This window comes from Andrographis paniculata, unplaced genomic scaffold (genome assembly GCF_009805555.1).
Source record: "Andrographis paniculata isolate CXL003 unplaced genomic scaffold, ASM980555v1 Contig73END, whole genome shotgun sequence".
NCBI classification, from domain to species: domain Eukaryota; kingdom Viridiplantae; phylum Streptophyta; class Magnoliopsida; order Lamiales; family Acanthaceae; genus Andrographis; species Andrographis paniculata.
The window spans coordinates 1,320,910-1,339,469 of NW_026137610.1; the positions used below are offsets into that span (position 1 = coordinate 1,320,910).

Consider the following 18,560-nt stretch of genomic DNA (forward strand, 5'->3'; position numbering starts at 1 on the left):
ATGTTTGCTAAAACTGGTTTACTGCTTGCAGTTCACCTCAATGGATATTGGTGTGCTCTTTGTATTGTATCTCTTGGGATATACAATTTGTTGATGCAGTTTTTTTCTCTCTGCACCAGCAAATTATTCCACTAGTTTTGAGTTCATTTGGGGTGCAAAATAGCAGAGTTTCATATTGTCTGTAAAGCACTTTATAACACTGCTACAGTGAGGGGAAGTCCTAGTGAAAATTTTCATGAAATATCCTATGAAACTGCTGGATTAGTTGTCTTGATCTTGGGGAGTTTAAGAGTATATGGATTGCATAAAAATTGACCCTGCCCATATTGAGATATGAATACATTAGATAATAAATTTCCATATTTTCTGGTTTCTGATTGGGACAAATTCCATATAAATAACTTTCCTTCTACTCTTATTAAAGGCCAAAGCTTTTATGGAGTTTGCTCTGTACTCTATTGATTATTTAGTTAGCACAGCATGATTTGTACATAACTTCCAACACCTTTTCGGTTGAGCTTGCCACACAGGTAGCTTTCCCTTGCGCACCAGGGCCCGAGGCTCCAAAAATATAAGATATAATACATTGATAATTGATATGTGTGTTTATGTGTGTGGAAATAAGTTTTTCTTCTAAATTGCCATATGCTGGTAATGATTTTGATGGAGAAACTGTGGAGGATAGGAGAATGGCATATAACTCAAATAAAGTCACCCTTCCGGATCAAATGGAAAGGATGGCCATGAGAAAAACATAAGTACAGAGTTTTTGCCCAAATAATCTCCATGGACAGGCCACAAAGTTAGTACAGACATATTAAATTACAGATCAAGATTGCTGGGGCATAAGTACAAAAGCGTCTCAACTGTCTTAGGCATTTTATTGATTTCTTTGTGTAGCAAAAGTGCTAATACCATGGAACTTAAAAATAAACTCTTCCTAAGACATTAGAATGCCAAAGCAGAGAGTACTGTTACATGTAATTAAGCGATACAATTTAGTGGTGGAACAGACTCCTTACACATATCACTTAGTTTCATAGCCAAAAGGGTTCTTGCTCGCCCAGTTCCATTGGTCCCGACACATCTCAGCTATGCTGTATTTGGCCCTTCAAACAAACACAAAAAATGTAACCGGATTACGACTACAGTGATTCTTGAATGCTTGCGAAATAATGGACACAAACACATACAATCGTGTATATATATATATATACAGAGGGGGAAAAGAAATTACAGAGAGCATATATGTAATATTTCAATAACAGCAACCGAATTAATGCTACAACTAGGCCAGCAAAAAAATTTTCATTGATACTTACTTCCATTTCAACTCGCGCTCAGCTTTCTTTGTTTCTGCATACACCACCTCGGCATCACCAGGCCGCCGATCAGCCATCACCAAAGGAATTTTCTAAACCAGTAAAGAAGAAGGTAATCACATAAACAAATGAATCTTTTCAGACAAAATTTACAGCTGCCGCCATTTTTTTTTTTTTTTGTTATATGAGAAATTGGAGTATAAAATACATGCTGGTCTGAAGTGATGCGAATACTGTAATCAACAGCTTACCTTTCCCGCTGCGTTCTCAAATGCAGTTACCATTTCCAATACAGATGTACCCTTCCCTGTCCCAAGATTGTACACCTCACACCCTGCAGTTTACACATACCCACAAAGTATAAGCTAAAAAATGAAGTTAATCACTTCAACAAATACAAAAGTCACTCTCTATGTGATCTCAACATGGAAATTTATCATTCATCCAATGCAGTGGTACATAAAATATCATAGGCATGTTGAAATGTGGTAACAAATAATTGCTTCCAAGTGGCAAAACAGAGATATATAACTGTTACAAGATTCCTGTAATAAACTGCAATGCAGAAATCATGTAACTGAGGCTTGCAGAGCGCCAAGTTAATGATAGTTGGAACACTAATGACTGAGGAAACTGATAAATGGTGAACAGAAGTTTGGGCAAGGATATATCCCACTTGCAGTTCATACCTACAGAAGGATCAGAGAGCTTGGTCAAAGCAGCAATGTGACCATCAGCTAAATCCACGACATGAATATAATCACGCACCTGAAATGATCGATATTAGCCACAAATATAATATGTAAAAGGATCTACTGAGATTGTACTGTGTTGTACAATAGGTTCACCACACTTGGCTGTTATCTAATAGAAGTATAACTGAGGAAAAAGCTAAACATTGTTGAATATACTGAAGCATGTGGACATAATATATTTAATGTAAAGAGACAGTCTGCAAAATTGAGTTGAAAGAATTCCTAAGAGTAATTACTAAGCACATATACATATATATGTATTATATATTTAGTTCTGCCACACATCGAGATACTCACCCCAGTCCCATCCTTCGTTCCATAATCAGTTCCGAAAACTGTCAGTGCAGGCCTCCTTCCAACTGCCACTTGTTGTACAAATGGCATAAGATTGTTCGGAATTCCTCGCGGGTCCTCTCCAATAAAGCCACTAGGATGTGCCCCAACTGGGTTGAAGTACCTCAGTAAAATGATTTTCCATGTTTTGTCGGATTGATAAAGATCACGACAGATTTCTTCAATGAAAAGCTGGAAACAATTATTTTGTTAAGTGATCTTCCCCACTAATGTGATGTTAATATCTCATAAAAAGCAATCAAATGAGAGAAAGCAAAAAGTTACAGGACAACAGGGCTTGTCATCAGTATGATTTTCTCATATTAATAATGAACATTTTTATCAAAAGGTTTGATTATAATTGACTTAGAAAGTACCTTTGTGCGCCCATAGGGATTCATTGCCGAAATGGGGAATTCCTCTGTACAGGGAACCACTTTGGGCCAACCATAGACAGTAGCTGAAGATGAGAACACAAGCTGAAATTCAAGAATGTGAAATCAGTTCAAATGAGATTATACATCAAGATATACATATATAGAAGTATGCAGCAAAAATCAGGATAGCTACTTTTTTACATCCATGGGCAGCCATAACTTCCAGGAGTGTGATTGTGCCAATAAGGTTATTGTTGTAATACATCAATGGTTTCTGCACACTTTCACCAACTGCTTTCAATCCAGCAAAATGGATAACAGCTTCAAACCTGTATAAATACAAAACACATGATGTCAGCATGCTGATATTAGATAAAGGCATCCAGAGAGTCTCATTAATCGATGTGTATGTGTGTTCAAATTACTGTCAGTTAAAAAAAATGTAACAAACAGATCATTTCAATGAGGATGCTAACACTCTTGACATAAATTTTAGGTGTTATCATTTGTGTGTGAAGGAAATAAGAAATAAACAAATCAAGACTGAATCACTTTACTCCGCATGAGGATGTGCAAATCTGAATCATTGGTAATTTGTATTTTTCTAAATATGAAATATTTCAGTCTTGCCATAGTTACGCATTCAAACAATTAGAGCAAGAAACTAATTGTATATAACATGTCACTATCATTACAACAACAAATAAAAAAACCATCAGTTCTCCAATTTACTTTGCTTTATTTTTCAGGAAATCCAGAATATCTAGCAAGCATAAAGAAACATACGTATTGTGAGGTGGAGACTTGAGAACCATCATACAGAAGAAATAAAAACTTACTTTTGAGAAGCAAACAGCTTCTCAAGTGCAGCTTTATCCCGAAGATCTATCTGCAGATGACAACAAGGAACTGAAAATGAGCTTTAAAACATCTTCATGGAGAAAAAAAAAAATCACAATGCTTACTACAAGATACAAACACACCATGAGCTGAAATGAAACCTTTTCACTTTAAACTAGCAAAGTAATGAATATGTAAATAGATGGAAAACAGGAGAAGCATGCTAAAGAATTTAAAGAAACTTATTATATAGATTACATACTCTTCAGTTCATAGTAAAAGGGAATGAGGAAACAATGAAATAATGAAAACATTAAAGAAAACAATGATCGGCTATAGAAGTTATTAGCCCACTAGCAGAAGCTGGGATAAAGGCTCCATTTAGTGCATTCAAGCACTCCATATTAGTTTAGGATATACTATTTGAATATTGGATATCAAAGCTTTGAACCATGAATATCATCAGTAGCAACCAATTTTTTCGAAAAATACAATATTAATAGGGCCACCAACAAACAATCGAATAGTTCCCTAAATCAGATGACTCCACAAATCCGTACAAGCCATACTTAGCAAAATTAAATATTCACCTCAAGAAAGCTAAGTAAATCAACAACAAACTCAACTCAAGCATCGACACTACATAGTCAGAGATGCCAAAAACAACACCAGAGATCAAATCACACACAGCAGTAAGGCGATACAGTACATAAATACGGCACGATGCTTGTAAAAAACATTACGAAACCTTATGAAAAGCAAGATTGGAGCCATGCTTCCCCGCGAGCTCCTGGACCCTCTTGAGAGCAATTTCGGATGAATTGTCCAAATTGTCGACGACGACAGCCTTGTAGCCTCCAAGCAGTAACTGCAGCACCGTGTGACTCCCGATATAACCCGCGCCACCAGTCACAAGTACACTCGACGGCATGGTTCCGACGATCCCCAATCCTTATCAAAAAGTTTCTGTATAAGAGAAATTAAGACTGCCTCGGATCACGTCCCGCATCTAATTTATATACACGGAGGCAGGGGCTGCAACGAGCGATCAACTGATAGTGGGGACACAATTTTATACGGTTATTCATCCATCCATATCAGAGCACACCTTTAATATTCGGGATGGGGGCGGCGGAACGGAATCTATTGAAAACTATATTTATGGAGAAATTTGGGATGGGTCACGCTGTCGTCTTCTTGTCGATGGATTCCTGAAAACGATTAAAAGGGTGGGTAGAACAAATTGGGAATTCTTGATTTGCTTCTAGGTTTTTGGCTTCTAGCCTCCTTTATTTCTTCTTTTTTAATTTTTTTTTCAAAAGTTTTTTTATTTTTTTTAGTAGAACTCCCTTTTTCTTTATTCAAAGGTGGGAGTTTTTAGTCGTATTTGTATTTATTATCTAGGGAATGAATCTTGGGTAATAACATTAATTACTGGATGATTCATCGTACATTTAAGATTGGATTAAATTGAAAGAAGATGCTTCCAAGAAGAGCTCTTTATTCCAAAGGCATTGTAAGTTAAAGCCATAAAAAAAGGCAGCTTTATTCCAGTATGGAATTATAGAAGCAAAAATTGAAGAATTTTGGAGGTGCGGGGAATCGAACCCCGTGCCTCTCGCATGCGAAGCGAGCGCTCTACCATATGAGCTACACCCCCAATTGATGTTTATTTAAAAGATATATTTTAATTTACCTATTTTTTAATATTTTAAAAGTAATGAAAAGTTTTATAAATATATATTTTATATAATTTTTTTTTAAGAAAATATGAATGCAAATAGACCCTGAGTTGTACTAAATATTTATAATCTAAGTAGGATAAAAGAAAAAGCCAAAATAATGGAAATATACATACACTTGTGTGTGTATATATATATATAATGGAAATGAAACAAATAAGAGGGTGGCCATTTTAGATTGTTATAACATCATTCATTATGCCATGACTTAAGATGATAACTGTTGGTTTATTTGCCTAATAGATGATGAATGAAGTTCATTGCACCCAACCGAAAAAAGTGGTCGGGTAGTATAGGAGTTGAATTTGTGACCGTGATGTCATGGGTTTCAAATCCCCAATTCGACTTTTCCGTCGAGTCCAAACTTGAAATATTGATTTAATAGTAAATAAATACGAGTCAATTTTTTTTTTTGACTCAAACTGTTAAAAACAAATATGTATACAATAGTTTATGAGAAATATCACTCTTTTTTTTTTCTTTTTTTTTTTTTTTTATTTGAAGAAGTCATCTATTGCACCAAGTAATATGTAAATTTGGATGCCCATTAATTTTGATACTAGACTTTTTTATAAGGGTGTGTTTGTTTGAAGGATTTGTAAAGATTTTTACTATTCATCTCATTTTTTTCCCCCAAAAATATCAAATCAAACACCTATTTTTCATTTTTTATATTATACTAAAAATCAATTTTACATTCAAAACATCACATCAACACCTATTTATATCACATCATACAACTATTCAATAAACACACAATGGTATAATAGCATAGGTCAAAAAGTAAAGATAGCCTGACTCGATTGCCTCGGCACAATAGTCAAACAATAGCAATAGATTTTGCTAAATTATATCAGAAGAAAAACATACTAGTAGCTTGAAATGCGTACACATTTTTTTAATGATTTAAATTTTGTATTGCTATCATATATATTATATCTTATAAACACGAGTTTGTACGGATCTGCCACTTGAAAAGTCTATCCTGCCCCTCATTTCGAAAATGACAATTTAGTCCTTAACCTATCTTTGTACTGGCTTGAAAAGACGAGATTGTACGGATCTGCCACTTGAAAAGTCTATCCAGCCCCTCATTTCGAAAATGACAATTTAGCCCTTAATCTACCTTTGTACTGGCTTGAAAAGACGTTTTGGAACCGTCGCCAGCAACCACCGTCAACCGCCCAAGACGAAACGTTTTGAAACATCGTCTGGTCAGTTACATCAACCACCTCGCCAAATGCCTCAACCATTTCCAGAACTCAAATAGCCCAACCGACCAATCCAGAGACCAATCGCTACACCAAATGACTTCTTGGCCGCACCAACCAAGCGACCTGTCTATCCGCCTGCGGACCAGCTGACTTGCCTATCCGACCGCAGACCAGCCGACCTACTTTATCCGACCGCAGACCATCAGACCTGTCTGTCCGACCTGCTGACCATCAGACTTGTCTGTCCGACCGCTAACTATCTGACCGAGGACCAACCGACCATACCAACTGACCGAGGACCTTCCGACCTGCCAATCCGACCGCTAACCAACCGACCTGATCATCAGACCGAGGACCAACCGACCAGACCAACAGACCAGACCAACCGACCAGACCAACCGACCGAGGATCTTCCGACCTGCCTATCTTACTGCTAACCAACGCACCTGACCATCCGACCGAGGACCAACCGACCTGAACGCAATTTTTTTTTCCTTTTCCACCCGACTTCGTGTCTATCTTCCTTTAAGATCCTGCTATCCTTATTATTATTATTTTTTGTGCATAACAATTATCAAAGTTAAAATATCCTTACTATTTTTGACATTTCAAAACTCATAAAGAGATGCAGGGTCACCCTTCTTATCTCAAACATTTCATCTATATTCTCCTCTATTTTATTTTTTATTGTTGTTGATGCAATTTTTCAACAATAAAAAATAAAATATGAAAATAAAGTGTTGATGTATTTTTTCAACAGACAAAAAGTAAAATTCAAAGATATGGAAAATATCCTTAAATTTGATTAATTAGCGCCTGAGATTAGGAATTTCTAATTCCTCCTTTATTGACACGTGCCTTGCACCGTCTCGCCAAACGCTTCCACCAGTTCTCAAACTCAACTTGCCCGACCGACCATTTCAGAGACCAATTGCTAGACCAGCCGACCTGCTGACCATCAGATCTGTCTGTCCGACCTGCTGACCATCCGTCTGTCCGACCTGCTGACCATTAGACCTGCAGACTTCCCGACCTAAGGACTTCCCGACCTGACCACTTTTCGTCTTGACGACTTCCCGACCTAAGGACTTCCCGACCTGACCACTTTTCGTCTTGACGACCTCCCGACCTAAGGACTTCCCGACCTAACCACTTTTCGTCTTGACGACCTCCCGACCTAAGGACTTCCCGACCTGACCACTTTTCGTCTTGACGACCTCCCGACCTGAGGACTTCCCGACCTAAGGACTTCCCGACCTGACCACTTTCCGTCTTGAGGACCTCCCGACCTGAGGACTTCCCGACCTAAGGACTTCCCGTCCTGACCACTTTCTGTCTTGAGGACCTCCCGACCTGAGGACTTCCCGACCTGACCACTTTCCGTCTTGAGGAACTCCCGACCTGAGGACTTCCCGACCTGACCACTTTCCGTCTTGAGGACCTCCCGACCTGAGGACTTTCCAACCTGACCAACCGACCTGAGTGCAAATTTTTCTACTTTTCTGCCCGACTTCGGGTCCTACCTTCGTTCAAGACCCTGCTACCATTATTTTTATTATTATTATTATTTTTGTACGTAACACCTTAAATTTGATTTTTTAGCGTCTGAGATTATGAATCTCTAAACACTGTACGGTACATAAAAGGAAATTGATTGGAAAATTAAAATGCTGAAAATTTAAAGTGGTGATCCCCAAATCTGACTTTGCTTTGTTGAAGTTGATTGAAGATGCTTGAAAATAAAAAATCTAAATCCTTAAATATTACTTGAATAGACGTTTTGGAACCGTCGCCAACAACCGCCGTCAACCACCCAAGACGAAACGCTTTGAAACATCGTCTGGTCGGTTACATCAACTGCCCACTAATTCCTCCTTTATTGACACGTGTCTTGCACCGTCTCGCCAAACGTTTCCACCAGTTCCAGAACTCAACTGGCCCGACCGACCATTCAAGAGACCAATTGCTAGACCAGCCGACCTACTTTATCCGACCGCAAACCATCAGACTTGTTTGTCCGACTTGCTGACCATCGCACCTGTCTGTCCGACCTGCTGACCATCAAACCTGTCTGTCCGACCTGCTGACCATCCGACCTGTCTGTCCGACCTGCTGACCATCAGAACTGCAGACTTTCCGACCTATGGACCATCCGACCCGCTAACCAACCGACCTGACTACCCGACCGCAGACCTTCCGACTTGTCTGTCCGCCCTGCTGACCATCAGACCTGTCTGTCCGACCTACTGACCATCAGACCTACAAACTTTCCGACCCGCTAACCAACCGACCTGACTAACCGACTTGAGGACTTTCCTTCCTGATGACTTTCCATCTTGAGGACCTCCCGACCTGACCAACCGACCTGAGCGCAAATTTTTCTACTTTTTTACCCGACTTCGGGTCCTACCTTCCTTCAAGACACTGCTACCATTATTATTATTATTATTATTTTTGTACGTAACAAGACCTTATGTATTAGTTGATTTGGGTATTAAAACTTGTATGTTGTTATAGACGAGATTGTATGGATTTGTCACTTGAAAAGTCTATCATGCCCCTCATTTCGAAAATGACAATTTAGCTCTTACCCTACCTTTGTACTGGCTTGAAAAGACGTTTTGGAACCGTCGCCAGCAACCGCCGTCAACCGCCCAAGACGAAACATTTTGAAACGTTGTCTGGTCGGTTACATCAACCGCCTCGCCAAACGCCTCCACCAGTTCCAGAACTCAAATAGCCCAACCGACCAATCCAGAGACCAATCGCTAGACCAAAAGACTCCTTGGCCACACCCACCAAGCAACCTGTCTATCCACCTGCGGACTAGATGACTTGCCTATCCGACCGCAGACCAGCCGACCTACTTTATCCGACCGCAGACCATCAGACCTGTCTGTCCGATCTGGTGACCATCAGACCTGTCTGTCCGACCGCTAACCATCCGACCGAGGACCAACCGACCAGACCAACCGACCGAGGACCTTCCGACCTGCCCATCCATTCGCTAACCAACCGACCTGATCATCCGGCCGAGGACCAACCGACCAGACCAACCGACTAAGGACCTTCCGACCTGCCTATCCGACCGCTAACCAACCGACCAGACCAACCGACCAAACCAAACGACCTGACCCACCGACCTGAGCGCAAATAATTCGATTACATTTTTGTTTTACAATTTATATTTCAAATAAATAATGTTTCACTATATTACATTATAGAATAGTCGCGCGGTATACCGTGCACGAGCGTGTTCTAGTATATATATATATAACAGTTTAATGCAGATTCACTTTTTACAATATTTCTCAAATGCTGCAATCTCAGAATTTTGAGATTTTTTTATTTTTTAATTTGATTTTTTCTTTTACAATTTTTTACATGAGATACAGTTTGCAAGTTGATTATTTTTTTTTTACAGTTTTTTACATAAGATACAGTTTGGAAGTTTATTTTTAAGTGGATGAGTTTTTCAACGAGTAGTTTTTATAAGTTTTTATAGTGAAGTTATATATGAAATTTTATCTCTTTGTATTAGAAAAAAAAATTACCACAAAGAGAAGAAGATCTTCAGGCAAGTTGTTACAAAATGTTGTTCTTTTTCTAAAATTTAAATTATGATAGAAGTCAGAAACTTTCACTTCTTACTCAAGTTCTTATATTCATTTTTATTAATTATATTTTTTGAATTTTTGTATATATTTTTAGCCCTGCTTTATTTTTAGAAAAGATTCTCACCAGGAGAAGAAGATTCTTGAGGCAAGTTTTATAGGATATTGTTTTTTTTTAAAATTTAATATATGGCAGAAGTCCGGAAACTTTTACTTCTTCTTCAAGTTCTTATATTTTTCTGTTATTTCATTATATTCATTTATATTAATTATATTTTTTGAATTTTTGTATAATTTTTTTATCCCTGACAAAACTTCTCTACGGAAAATATTGCCACCGGAACATAAGCATAAGTCCGTATTCTTGAAGTAAATTTTTAAAGTAAATTTTTGAATTAATCTGAGTTTTTAAATAAATTTTTCTAGATGAATTATCAAATAAATTTTTGAATAATTTAAGTTTTTCAATAAATTTTTATGGATGAATTATCCAAATTTTTGTATAATTTAAGTTTTTCAATAAATTTAGATTTATCTTTATATTCAATCAAAAATAAATTCTAAACTCGTCTTCTTGAATAAATTTTTGAATAAATTTAAATTTTTAAATAAATTTTACATAGTGTTTTTTTTTTTAATTTAATCAAATTTTTATATTTTTCTATTATTTGATTCATATTTATTTTTATTAATTATATTTTTTTAATTATTGTACTCTCTGTCCCATAGTATCCATTTTTTATTTTAGACTGAACTATAATATTACAAATACCCTTATATATTACACTACACAAATGCCATTACCGAAAAATTGCCACTGCTCTCCGTCTTACACGGTTGTGTGTTTTTTTTTTTTTTAATTTAATTTTTACTTATTTGTCAAGTTGTTATATTTTCCTGTTATTTCAATATATTCATTTATATTAATTATAATTTTTTTTGAATTTTTGTAGAATTTTCTAGCCCTGTTTTTTTAATGGTATAAGACAATTTTTTTACTTATCTTCATATTCAGTCAAAAATAATTGGTAGTCCGTCTTCTTGAAAGTTATTGAATAAATTTAAGTTTTTCAATAATTTTTATATGGTGTGTTCTTTTTTTTTTTTTTAATTTAATTTTTACTTTTTTCTCAAATTCTTATATTTTTCTAGATAAAATTTTTTTATTGGAAAAGCTTGCCAAGCAAAAGTCCGTGAATTTTGGATAAATTTAAGTTTTATTTGATTACACACTTTAATCTCATTTTAAACTTTTAGAATAATTATTTTTACTAATACATTTTTAATTATTCTATTCAACGTTATGTGTAATTTGTTCACTGCAATAGTACTTTTGGCAGTATAATGATGACAAAATAGCTGATTAATTAAAAATCTATTATATAAGATAGATTTTAAATAGTGTATTTCAATACAGCAATTTACCAGTAAATATTTTTTTAAAATCCGTCTACCGAACACACCCGAAATATTAACAATAATACTGTTGAAATTTCAATCAACACATAAGTTTCACTTCCCATTGGTCCACGTGGATGCACCGCTGGCAAGTGCCCAGTGGCTACCACGTCACGGCTGGGCAGAAAACTAGAATTAATTGTCAAGGACACTTTCGTCATTTCATTGCAGGTGTAACCCTCCATACACAGTACAGTTTTCGAATCGCATGTACAGCGGAACCGGCACCAGGGCTTGACCTTCCGATTCCTTTTCATCTGTCGCAAGATTTTCCAATTTCTTCTTTCCCTTTTCTTTACCGCTTCAGCATTGATTTGTTAATTTGTATCAATGGCTTCATGTTGCCCGTGCCATTGCATCTATTTTTTTATTTAATATTATTGGATAAGTGAAAATAGCGGGCCGGTGCTGGCGTGAGTGGATTTCCCCGTTTTTGTTCCGCCGCAATCGAGCGATCTGAGAGGGGTCAAAGACCTCGGATGCCAAAGGTTGGTTTTTTGGCGGCGTTGTTTCTTGGTTCCAATTGGGTTTCGTGGTCGGTTTGTGGACGCTGAGGTTAAGAATTTTTTTGTTCGGAATTTTTGGAATTAGGGTTTCGGTTTAAACCTATTCTTTAATCAGATTTTTGGGGGCTAACTGACAAGTTAAGTTCCCTTCGATTTTGTCCTGTGGTTTGGATTTCTGTTGGTGTCAGTTTTTCTTCGCTGGTTTCATCCTTTTGGTTGCACCAGCGTAGAAACCAGGACTTGGGGATCGCAAAATTACTTCTATATTTATTTGGGGCAAAAAGATATGCCGAGGAGTTCGAGGCACAAATCTCATAAGCAAAGCAAACGCAGTTCGAAGGATTATTCAGACTCGGAAGAAGATGTGATAAAGAAGAAAGATAGAAGTAGCAAAGATGACAGTTTGACGAGGGCTCGTAGGGATTCAACATCTGGTGAGAAGCGAAAATTTTCATCCGAAGTCCCAGAAGGCGCAGGCACCAAGGATCTTGCAGGTGATGGCGTGGACGAGTATTCTTCATCCAGACGGCGGAAAGAGAAGGAAAGAACTGATGCAAGTGATAGATGGAGTGGAGGTGGAGATGATAGAGGGGATAGTGATAGAAATACTGAAAAGGTATCTCATAAAAGGGATAGCCTGAAGAGTGGTAGTAAATTGAAAGAAAATAGCAGTAGAAGCGAAAGCTTAAGAGTTGATTCCAAGAGTAAGAGTAAACGGCATGAGAGTGCTTCTGATGAGAAAAAAGAGGACAGCCTAGCATCTGTACTAGTGGAGAAGGAGGAGGGTAAGAGTAGGGGGGAGTCAAAGCGTAGGGGTGGGAGTGAGAGGGATTCTGCTACTCATAAAGAAGGAAAGGAATTGAAGGACAGAGACCAAAGGGACAAGGAGAGGAATGGAGATGAAGATAACATGTGTTGTGATCCCGACATGAATGTCAGAAATAAGCAGAAACAGATTGGAGATTTCAGTGAGGAGAGACAGAGTAAACGCACTAGGGAGATTGCGGGTAAGGTAACTTTTTGCTGGCGGTATCTATTCGGTTGATTGATTACTTTTTGCATCTCATTTTTGTTGTTGTTGTTGTTGTTGTTATCTTGTTAACTGCACTTGTGTGTAAATGATTGATTAAGTGTAACTACGCCTTAGAAGTATCTTCTGAACTTTATAAGAATATTGGTACTAAATTAATGGGATTATGAGCAAAAAACCTTTCACATTTGGTGAATATTATAATATATTTTTGCTGCAGGCTCTTAGCTCATATAATTTAGTCTACCATTTCAGATTGAAGCAGGGATACTTATGAATGAATGAAATATGTAGTTTTTGGTTGTTTACAATCTCATGAAGGCTACCAAAGAACCTTTGCCCTTTCATTGTCATCTGAAGGAAACTGTAGGTTGATAGTGTGTTGCAGCACTAGAAGGGTGAAGTTTGTATATAGGCTATAGTTGACCACCTTTGTCTTTCTCACTCCATTAATTAAGTTTTGAGTGATAATGTGATAGGATTGGCTGTAATTCTAAATTGTTTATGTATGGAGGTGTCCAAAGAGATGCTTACATTCCTCAGTATCATGAGCTTTTTCTTGTTCTCTTTATTACCAAGCATTGTTTACTGCTTAACTCTTGAAAAGTATTTGTTAAAAACTTTTGGTATCTTTTTTTTTCCTGGTTAATATTGGAAGTTCATCTGATTTTGGTTCTGTCCCTGTGTAAATCATTTATCTTTCTGGCTGTTGCGGTCCATCTTTATTCATGTATGCCATACGGTGTGATTTAGTCTTTTTTTATTTGTTTTCTTTTCGTGAGATATTAGTTTTTGGCTTCTTAATCTTCGGCGGTAAAGATTCTGATGGCACACGTGCTACCCCTGTATTATCTTGTCATGATGTGAAATATGCAATCAATGTTGAAATGCCAATATGATTTTGCTGTTATAGGATAATAATGTTAAATGTAAATTGGTTAATGGTTGCCACCTGTCATGTAGGTCTGCAAGAAAATGAGAAGTTAGTGTTGCTGACTAATTTTTTTTTTCCAGATCAAACTTTACAGGATGAATTGTGTGTTACTGAGTCTGAGAAGGATGCTGAGAAAACAATGCGAAGGAAAAAAGAGGGTTCTGGTGAAAAAGAAAAACGTTACAATGATTCTAAAGAAGGTGAGAGACAATTGTCTTCAAAACTTGACTCTTCCAAGGATTTGAAGTACAAAGATAACAAACTAAAGGATGGAGTTTCTGATGATAACTATCTCGATGATGGCCACAAAGATGAGAGACGACGAGATGAAAAGTACCGGGAAGATGATGACAAAGACTCTAAATATTATGATGATAAGTACCGAGATGGGGATAAAAGTAGGAGACGCAGAAGTGATAAATATCGTGATGATGGCAATAGAGATGGCAGACGCAAGGATGAAAAATGCCGTGAAGATGGAGAAAAAGATAGTAGGCGTAAGGATGATAGGTATCGAGAAGGTGTTGAAAGAGAAAGTCGACGAAGTGAAAAGTATCGTGAAGATGGTGATAGGGATAGAAGACGCAAGGATGGGCAGTATTATGATGATGGTGATAGAGAGTTGGTGCGTAGAGATGAAAAGCATAGGGATGGTGGAGATAGAGACGAAAGGCATAGGGATGGTGGAGAAAGAGAAGAAAGGCATAAGGATGGTGGAGATAGAGATGATAGGCACCGGGGAAGTCGCTATAGAGACGATGGCCATAGGGATAGCAGGCACAAGGAAGAAAAGTATCGAGAAGATGTTGAAAGAGACAATCGGCTTAAGGATAGTAAGCCAGAGGATGAACATGATAGAGAGAAGAGACCTAGAGACCCTAAATATAGAGATGAACGATCCTCAAGAGACTACTCTAACTATAAGTCTGACTACAAGCATGCCAAAGATGATGACAGTGCTGTTGATCATCGTAAATTTAAATTAAGTGCATATGACAATAGCCCAATTCATGATGATCGGCCAACAAAGTATAGAAGAACTAATGAAAAAGAGGATCATGGTGATAACCGATCTCAAGCTGCAAAAAACCAAAGATCTGATACTGAAAGGTTAAGTTCCAGTGGTGCGAAAATAGAGCCGACTGCTGATAGAACAAAGTATACATCTCGAACCCTAGTGTGCCTGCACTGATATCATTAATGTTCCCTCTTATTTGAACATTGCCTTTTTCATGCGGACTAGACACTGCCCATTAAAAAATAGAAATAAGAACTAACTTCTAATTTATAGATCTTAGTTGCTTGTAGGCTTTGGTGAATGAGATGGCATATGTAATGCTTACATATTTTATCTTATTCTTGGGTATTTTTTTATAGCTTACCAAAATATTTTGTTTGTAACTATTGGAAGTTGTAATGATGAAATCTCATCATTTACTCGATTATTGGTGGTCAAGTATGACTACATGATGTGTCTTCTTACTGCAAGATTTTGAGTTCTACTAACATCCTTTCAGTTTTCAAATCATACACTGCTTATTTTGGAGGTGGATCATTTTATTCATTTATGAATGTGGGCAGTATATTTCTTCTTTTTTTTGTGACTGTTTCGAAAAGTGTCCAACCAATATAATGTTTTATTACTAGTTTTGTCCTGTCATACCCACTTTTATGCCTTTTGATTGTTTTTTGGGATATGACATTGCTGAATAGCTTGTTTTGTGAAGCAATAACTTATAGTATCTCTGTAAGTTTCTTCGGAATACGGAAGAATTAACATGGGCACGCACATCATAATCTCACTATTTATGTTGCACAGCAAAATATCTTCTACTATTTTCTAAACAGACTACTATTAGTACAGGGCTGTTGTATTGTTATTTTGCACTCATTACTGTTCCTTAATTGCTAAAGCTTACTACGTGCATGTGCAAATTTTGGAAAAGCTGTATATGTTTCTGGCATCAAATGTTTCTCCCTCTCTGAGCAAACATGTTACGTGCTTTGGTGTTTTTAGGGTCCAGAAGCAAGATGAATCCAGGTGTGAGGATCACGAGGAGAAAGTTAGACACTTGAACCCAGACATTGATCAAACTAGCAATCTTCTAGGATCCGATAAGTTGTCTGAGTCATTGGAAAAACTTGGTAAAAAAGATGATGTTCATTTAAGGGAGTTATCTGCCGAAAGGCGTTTTCGGCCATCACCCTCCAAGGTAGTGGATAAGTCTCCATCATCAAGTATTGATAGGAAACAATTCAATAGACATGATGTTAGAAGAAGCGCTGATTTTGAAGATTCAACACAGAGGGGTGGTGTTTCTCGAGACTGGAAGGAGCATTCTGGCAAGGAAGGCAGGGGGAGCAGGGAGTTGAACATGGATGTAGCTAGAGAAGAACCTCTACAGGCTGATGCAGACACTTTGTCTTCACCTTTTGTGAGAAACAGACATTTCTCAAACAGTTTTAAATCATCGGCACCTCCTTCCTACAGGACTGGTTTGGGTAGCCCTTCACTGTCAGGGTCAGCTGAAGATGAGGGTAGAGGGAAGTCCAATATCCATCATAGGAGGACTGGAGATTCAGGCATGGGAAGAGTACATGGAAGTCCTTGGGGAGGTGTTCCAGGCTGGCCTTCTCCTGTGCCGAATGGTTTCATGCCATTCCCTCCACATGTCAGTTTTCCTTCAGTTATGCAGCCATTTCCTGCTCCGCCAATGTTTGGTGTCAGACCAACAATGGAGTTTGATCATTCAACCCCTTATCATATACTTGATAGTAACAGGTTTGGGGGTCCCATGGGCCCGATGGGATGGGGGCATCAGGTTGATAGTACAGGTACTCCGTTACATTCCTGGGATGCAACAAACTCCACTTTTAGTAACGAAACGCATATTCATGGTCGGTCAGGCTGGGACCATTTTAGGAATCTACCTGGTCATCAAGGGCTGCATAGAACTGAAGGCACGGAGATGCCATACTCTGAAAAACAGAATGATTCAACTCGATTCGGAGAAGCTTTGGGTGACAACTCAGACCAGCCAGCTCTGCTGAATCAACCAGCAGAGAACAAGACAGTTGGTCAGTTGACCAAGAGCTCTGGAAAGGATGACAATGAGACTCCCCTTACAAGTCTGGAGGATAGGAATAATTTGTCCAGAAATGATGTTCGCCTCTGCCGTACTTACCTTTCCAAACTTGACATAGCTGCAGATCTTGTTGAACCCGAGTTACTTAGTGAGTGCACAGGCTTGATTGATATGAATCCTATAGTTTGTGATGCCTATGAATATCGAGTCCTGCCTATTGAGGTAAAGGTTCATTGCTGCTTTATGAATCATGTTATTAATCCACATGGACACCACCATGTTTAGTCTTCACATACATTTTTATTTATTTTTTGCACTGCAGGATGGAAAAGCCAAAATGGCCTCTCAAGGAGTTGTGAGACACTCACTGTTTGCAGCTACTGATGATTCTATTTTCCAGGTATTGTTGAGAATCCTGCCCTACTTAAAAAGTGTCGTTTGTTTGATTGTATAAAGCAGCTCAATTGTAATTGAATGGATTGATGGATTTAATGTTGTCGCCGGTTTCCTTAATTCTTATTTTTTGTATTTTCTGTGACTGCAGAAATCCATGTCCATGTATAAGAGGCACAAAGAGGTTTTGTTCCCCACGGAAGGTGGTGAGCAACTCAAACCATCAAGCAATTTCATCCCAAGCTCAAATCAAGAGGATGAAGATTTTGTGCATGATAAAACTGAGATGAAGGACAACATGGAGGAACATCCTGAGAATTCTGATCTGCAAAAACCAGATCCAACTGGAATCTCCAAAGAGGCAATTTCTAGCAGTGATCTCATGATGGAGTCGAACCCAGATTCTAACCTGGGGCAACAGGATTTAGATGTCGAGAACCCTTTATCTGCTGCAAACATTGAGGGATCCGATGCTCTACCTGATCAGGTGAAAGAAGAGGCACCCACAGACTCTGCTGCCTGTAGCGATGAGGAGGTGAAGTTGGTAGACACTAATTGTGGTTCCATACTTAATTCTGATATGTTGCCTGAGTCAATGATGTCGGGGTCAGATAATTTAAGTCGGATACATCTTTCTCCTGAAAGCGCACATTGAGACATTTTATTCTTCCCAGTTTTTGAAATGCCTTATGTTATCTATCTCTGTGGTTGCTGCTGCTCTTCTATTTAAAAGTAATGAATAAGACTGGTTATTTAGTATATGGTCCGGTTCTGTTTTGTCGACTTTCTCAATCTATATGGGAAACTGGCGTTTTTACTTCTTTGAATTTGGAGTTACCCTTCACTCGCTGGCCCTTCCTGGAGCTGCTTCCGGTAAGTTTTAACCTTTCTGGTTACCTCAGTATAATTTCATTAAAGCATGAGAACTTCCATGTAATGTTAGTAATCTGATGGAT

At 38.0% G+C, this 18,560-nt stretch overlaps 2 protein-coding genes and 1 non-coding gene across 3 annotated transcripts; 1 reads left to right on the plus strand and 2 right to left on the minus strand.

Moving 5' to 3' along the window:
- Positions 1-846: 846 nt before the first annotated feature.
- LOC127265450 (UDP-glucose 4-epimerase GEPI48-like) lies at positions 847-4,885 on the minus strand. The gene is made up of 9 exons (XM_051295239.1): positions 4,376-4,885; positions 3,627-3,676; positions 2,981-3,116; positions 2,788-2,889; positions 2,375-2,602; positions 2,012-2,090; positions 1,574-1,656; positions 1,323-1,414; positions 847-1,109 (listed from the first exon to the last, which is right to left on the minus strand). Exons 1-9 carry the CDS (start codon positions 4,556-4,558, stop codon positions 1,028-1,030), a joined length of 1,035 nt encoding a protein of 344 aa, XP_051151196.1. The 5' UTR covers positions 4,559-4,885; the 3' UTR covers positions 847-1,027.
- Positions 4,886-5,214: 329 nt separating this feature from the next.
- Positions 5,215-5,287, minus strand: TRNAA-CGC (transfer RNA alanine (anticodon CGC)). Its single transcript has one exon. It is a non-coding gene; the product is annotated as a tRNA-Ala (tRNA).
- A 6,552-nt stretch (positions 5,288-11,839) lies between these two features.
- On the plus strand, positions 11,840-18,303 carry LOC127265401 (uncharacterized). The gene is made up of 5 exons (XM_051295180.1): positions 11,840-13,168; positions 14,206-15,283; positions 16,143-17,433; positions 17,534-17,611; positions 17,756-18,303. Exons 1-5 carry the CDS (start codon positions 12,448-12,450, stop codon positions 18,257-18,259), a joined length of 3,672 nt encoding a protein of 1,223 aa, XP_051151137.1. The 5' UTR covers positions 11,840-12,447; the 3' UTR covers positions 18,260-18,303.
- The last annotated feature ends 257 nt before the right edge of the window (positions 18,304-18,560 follow it).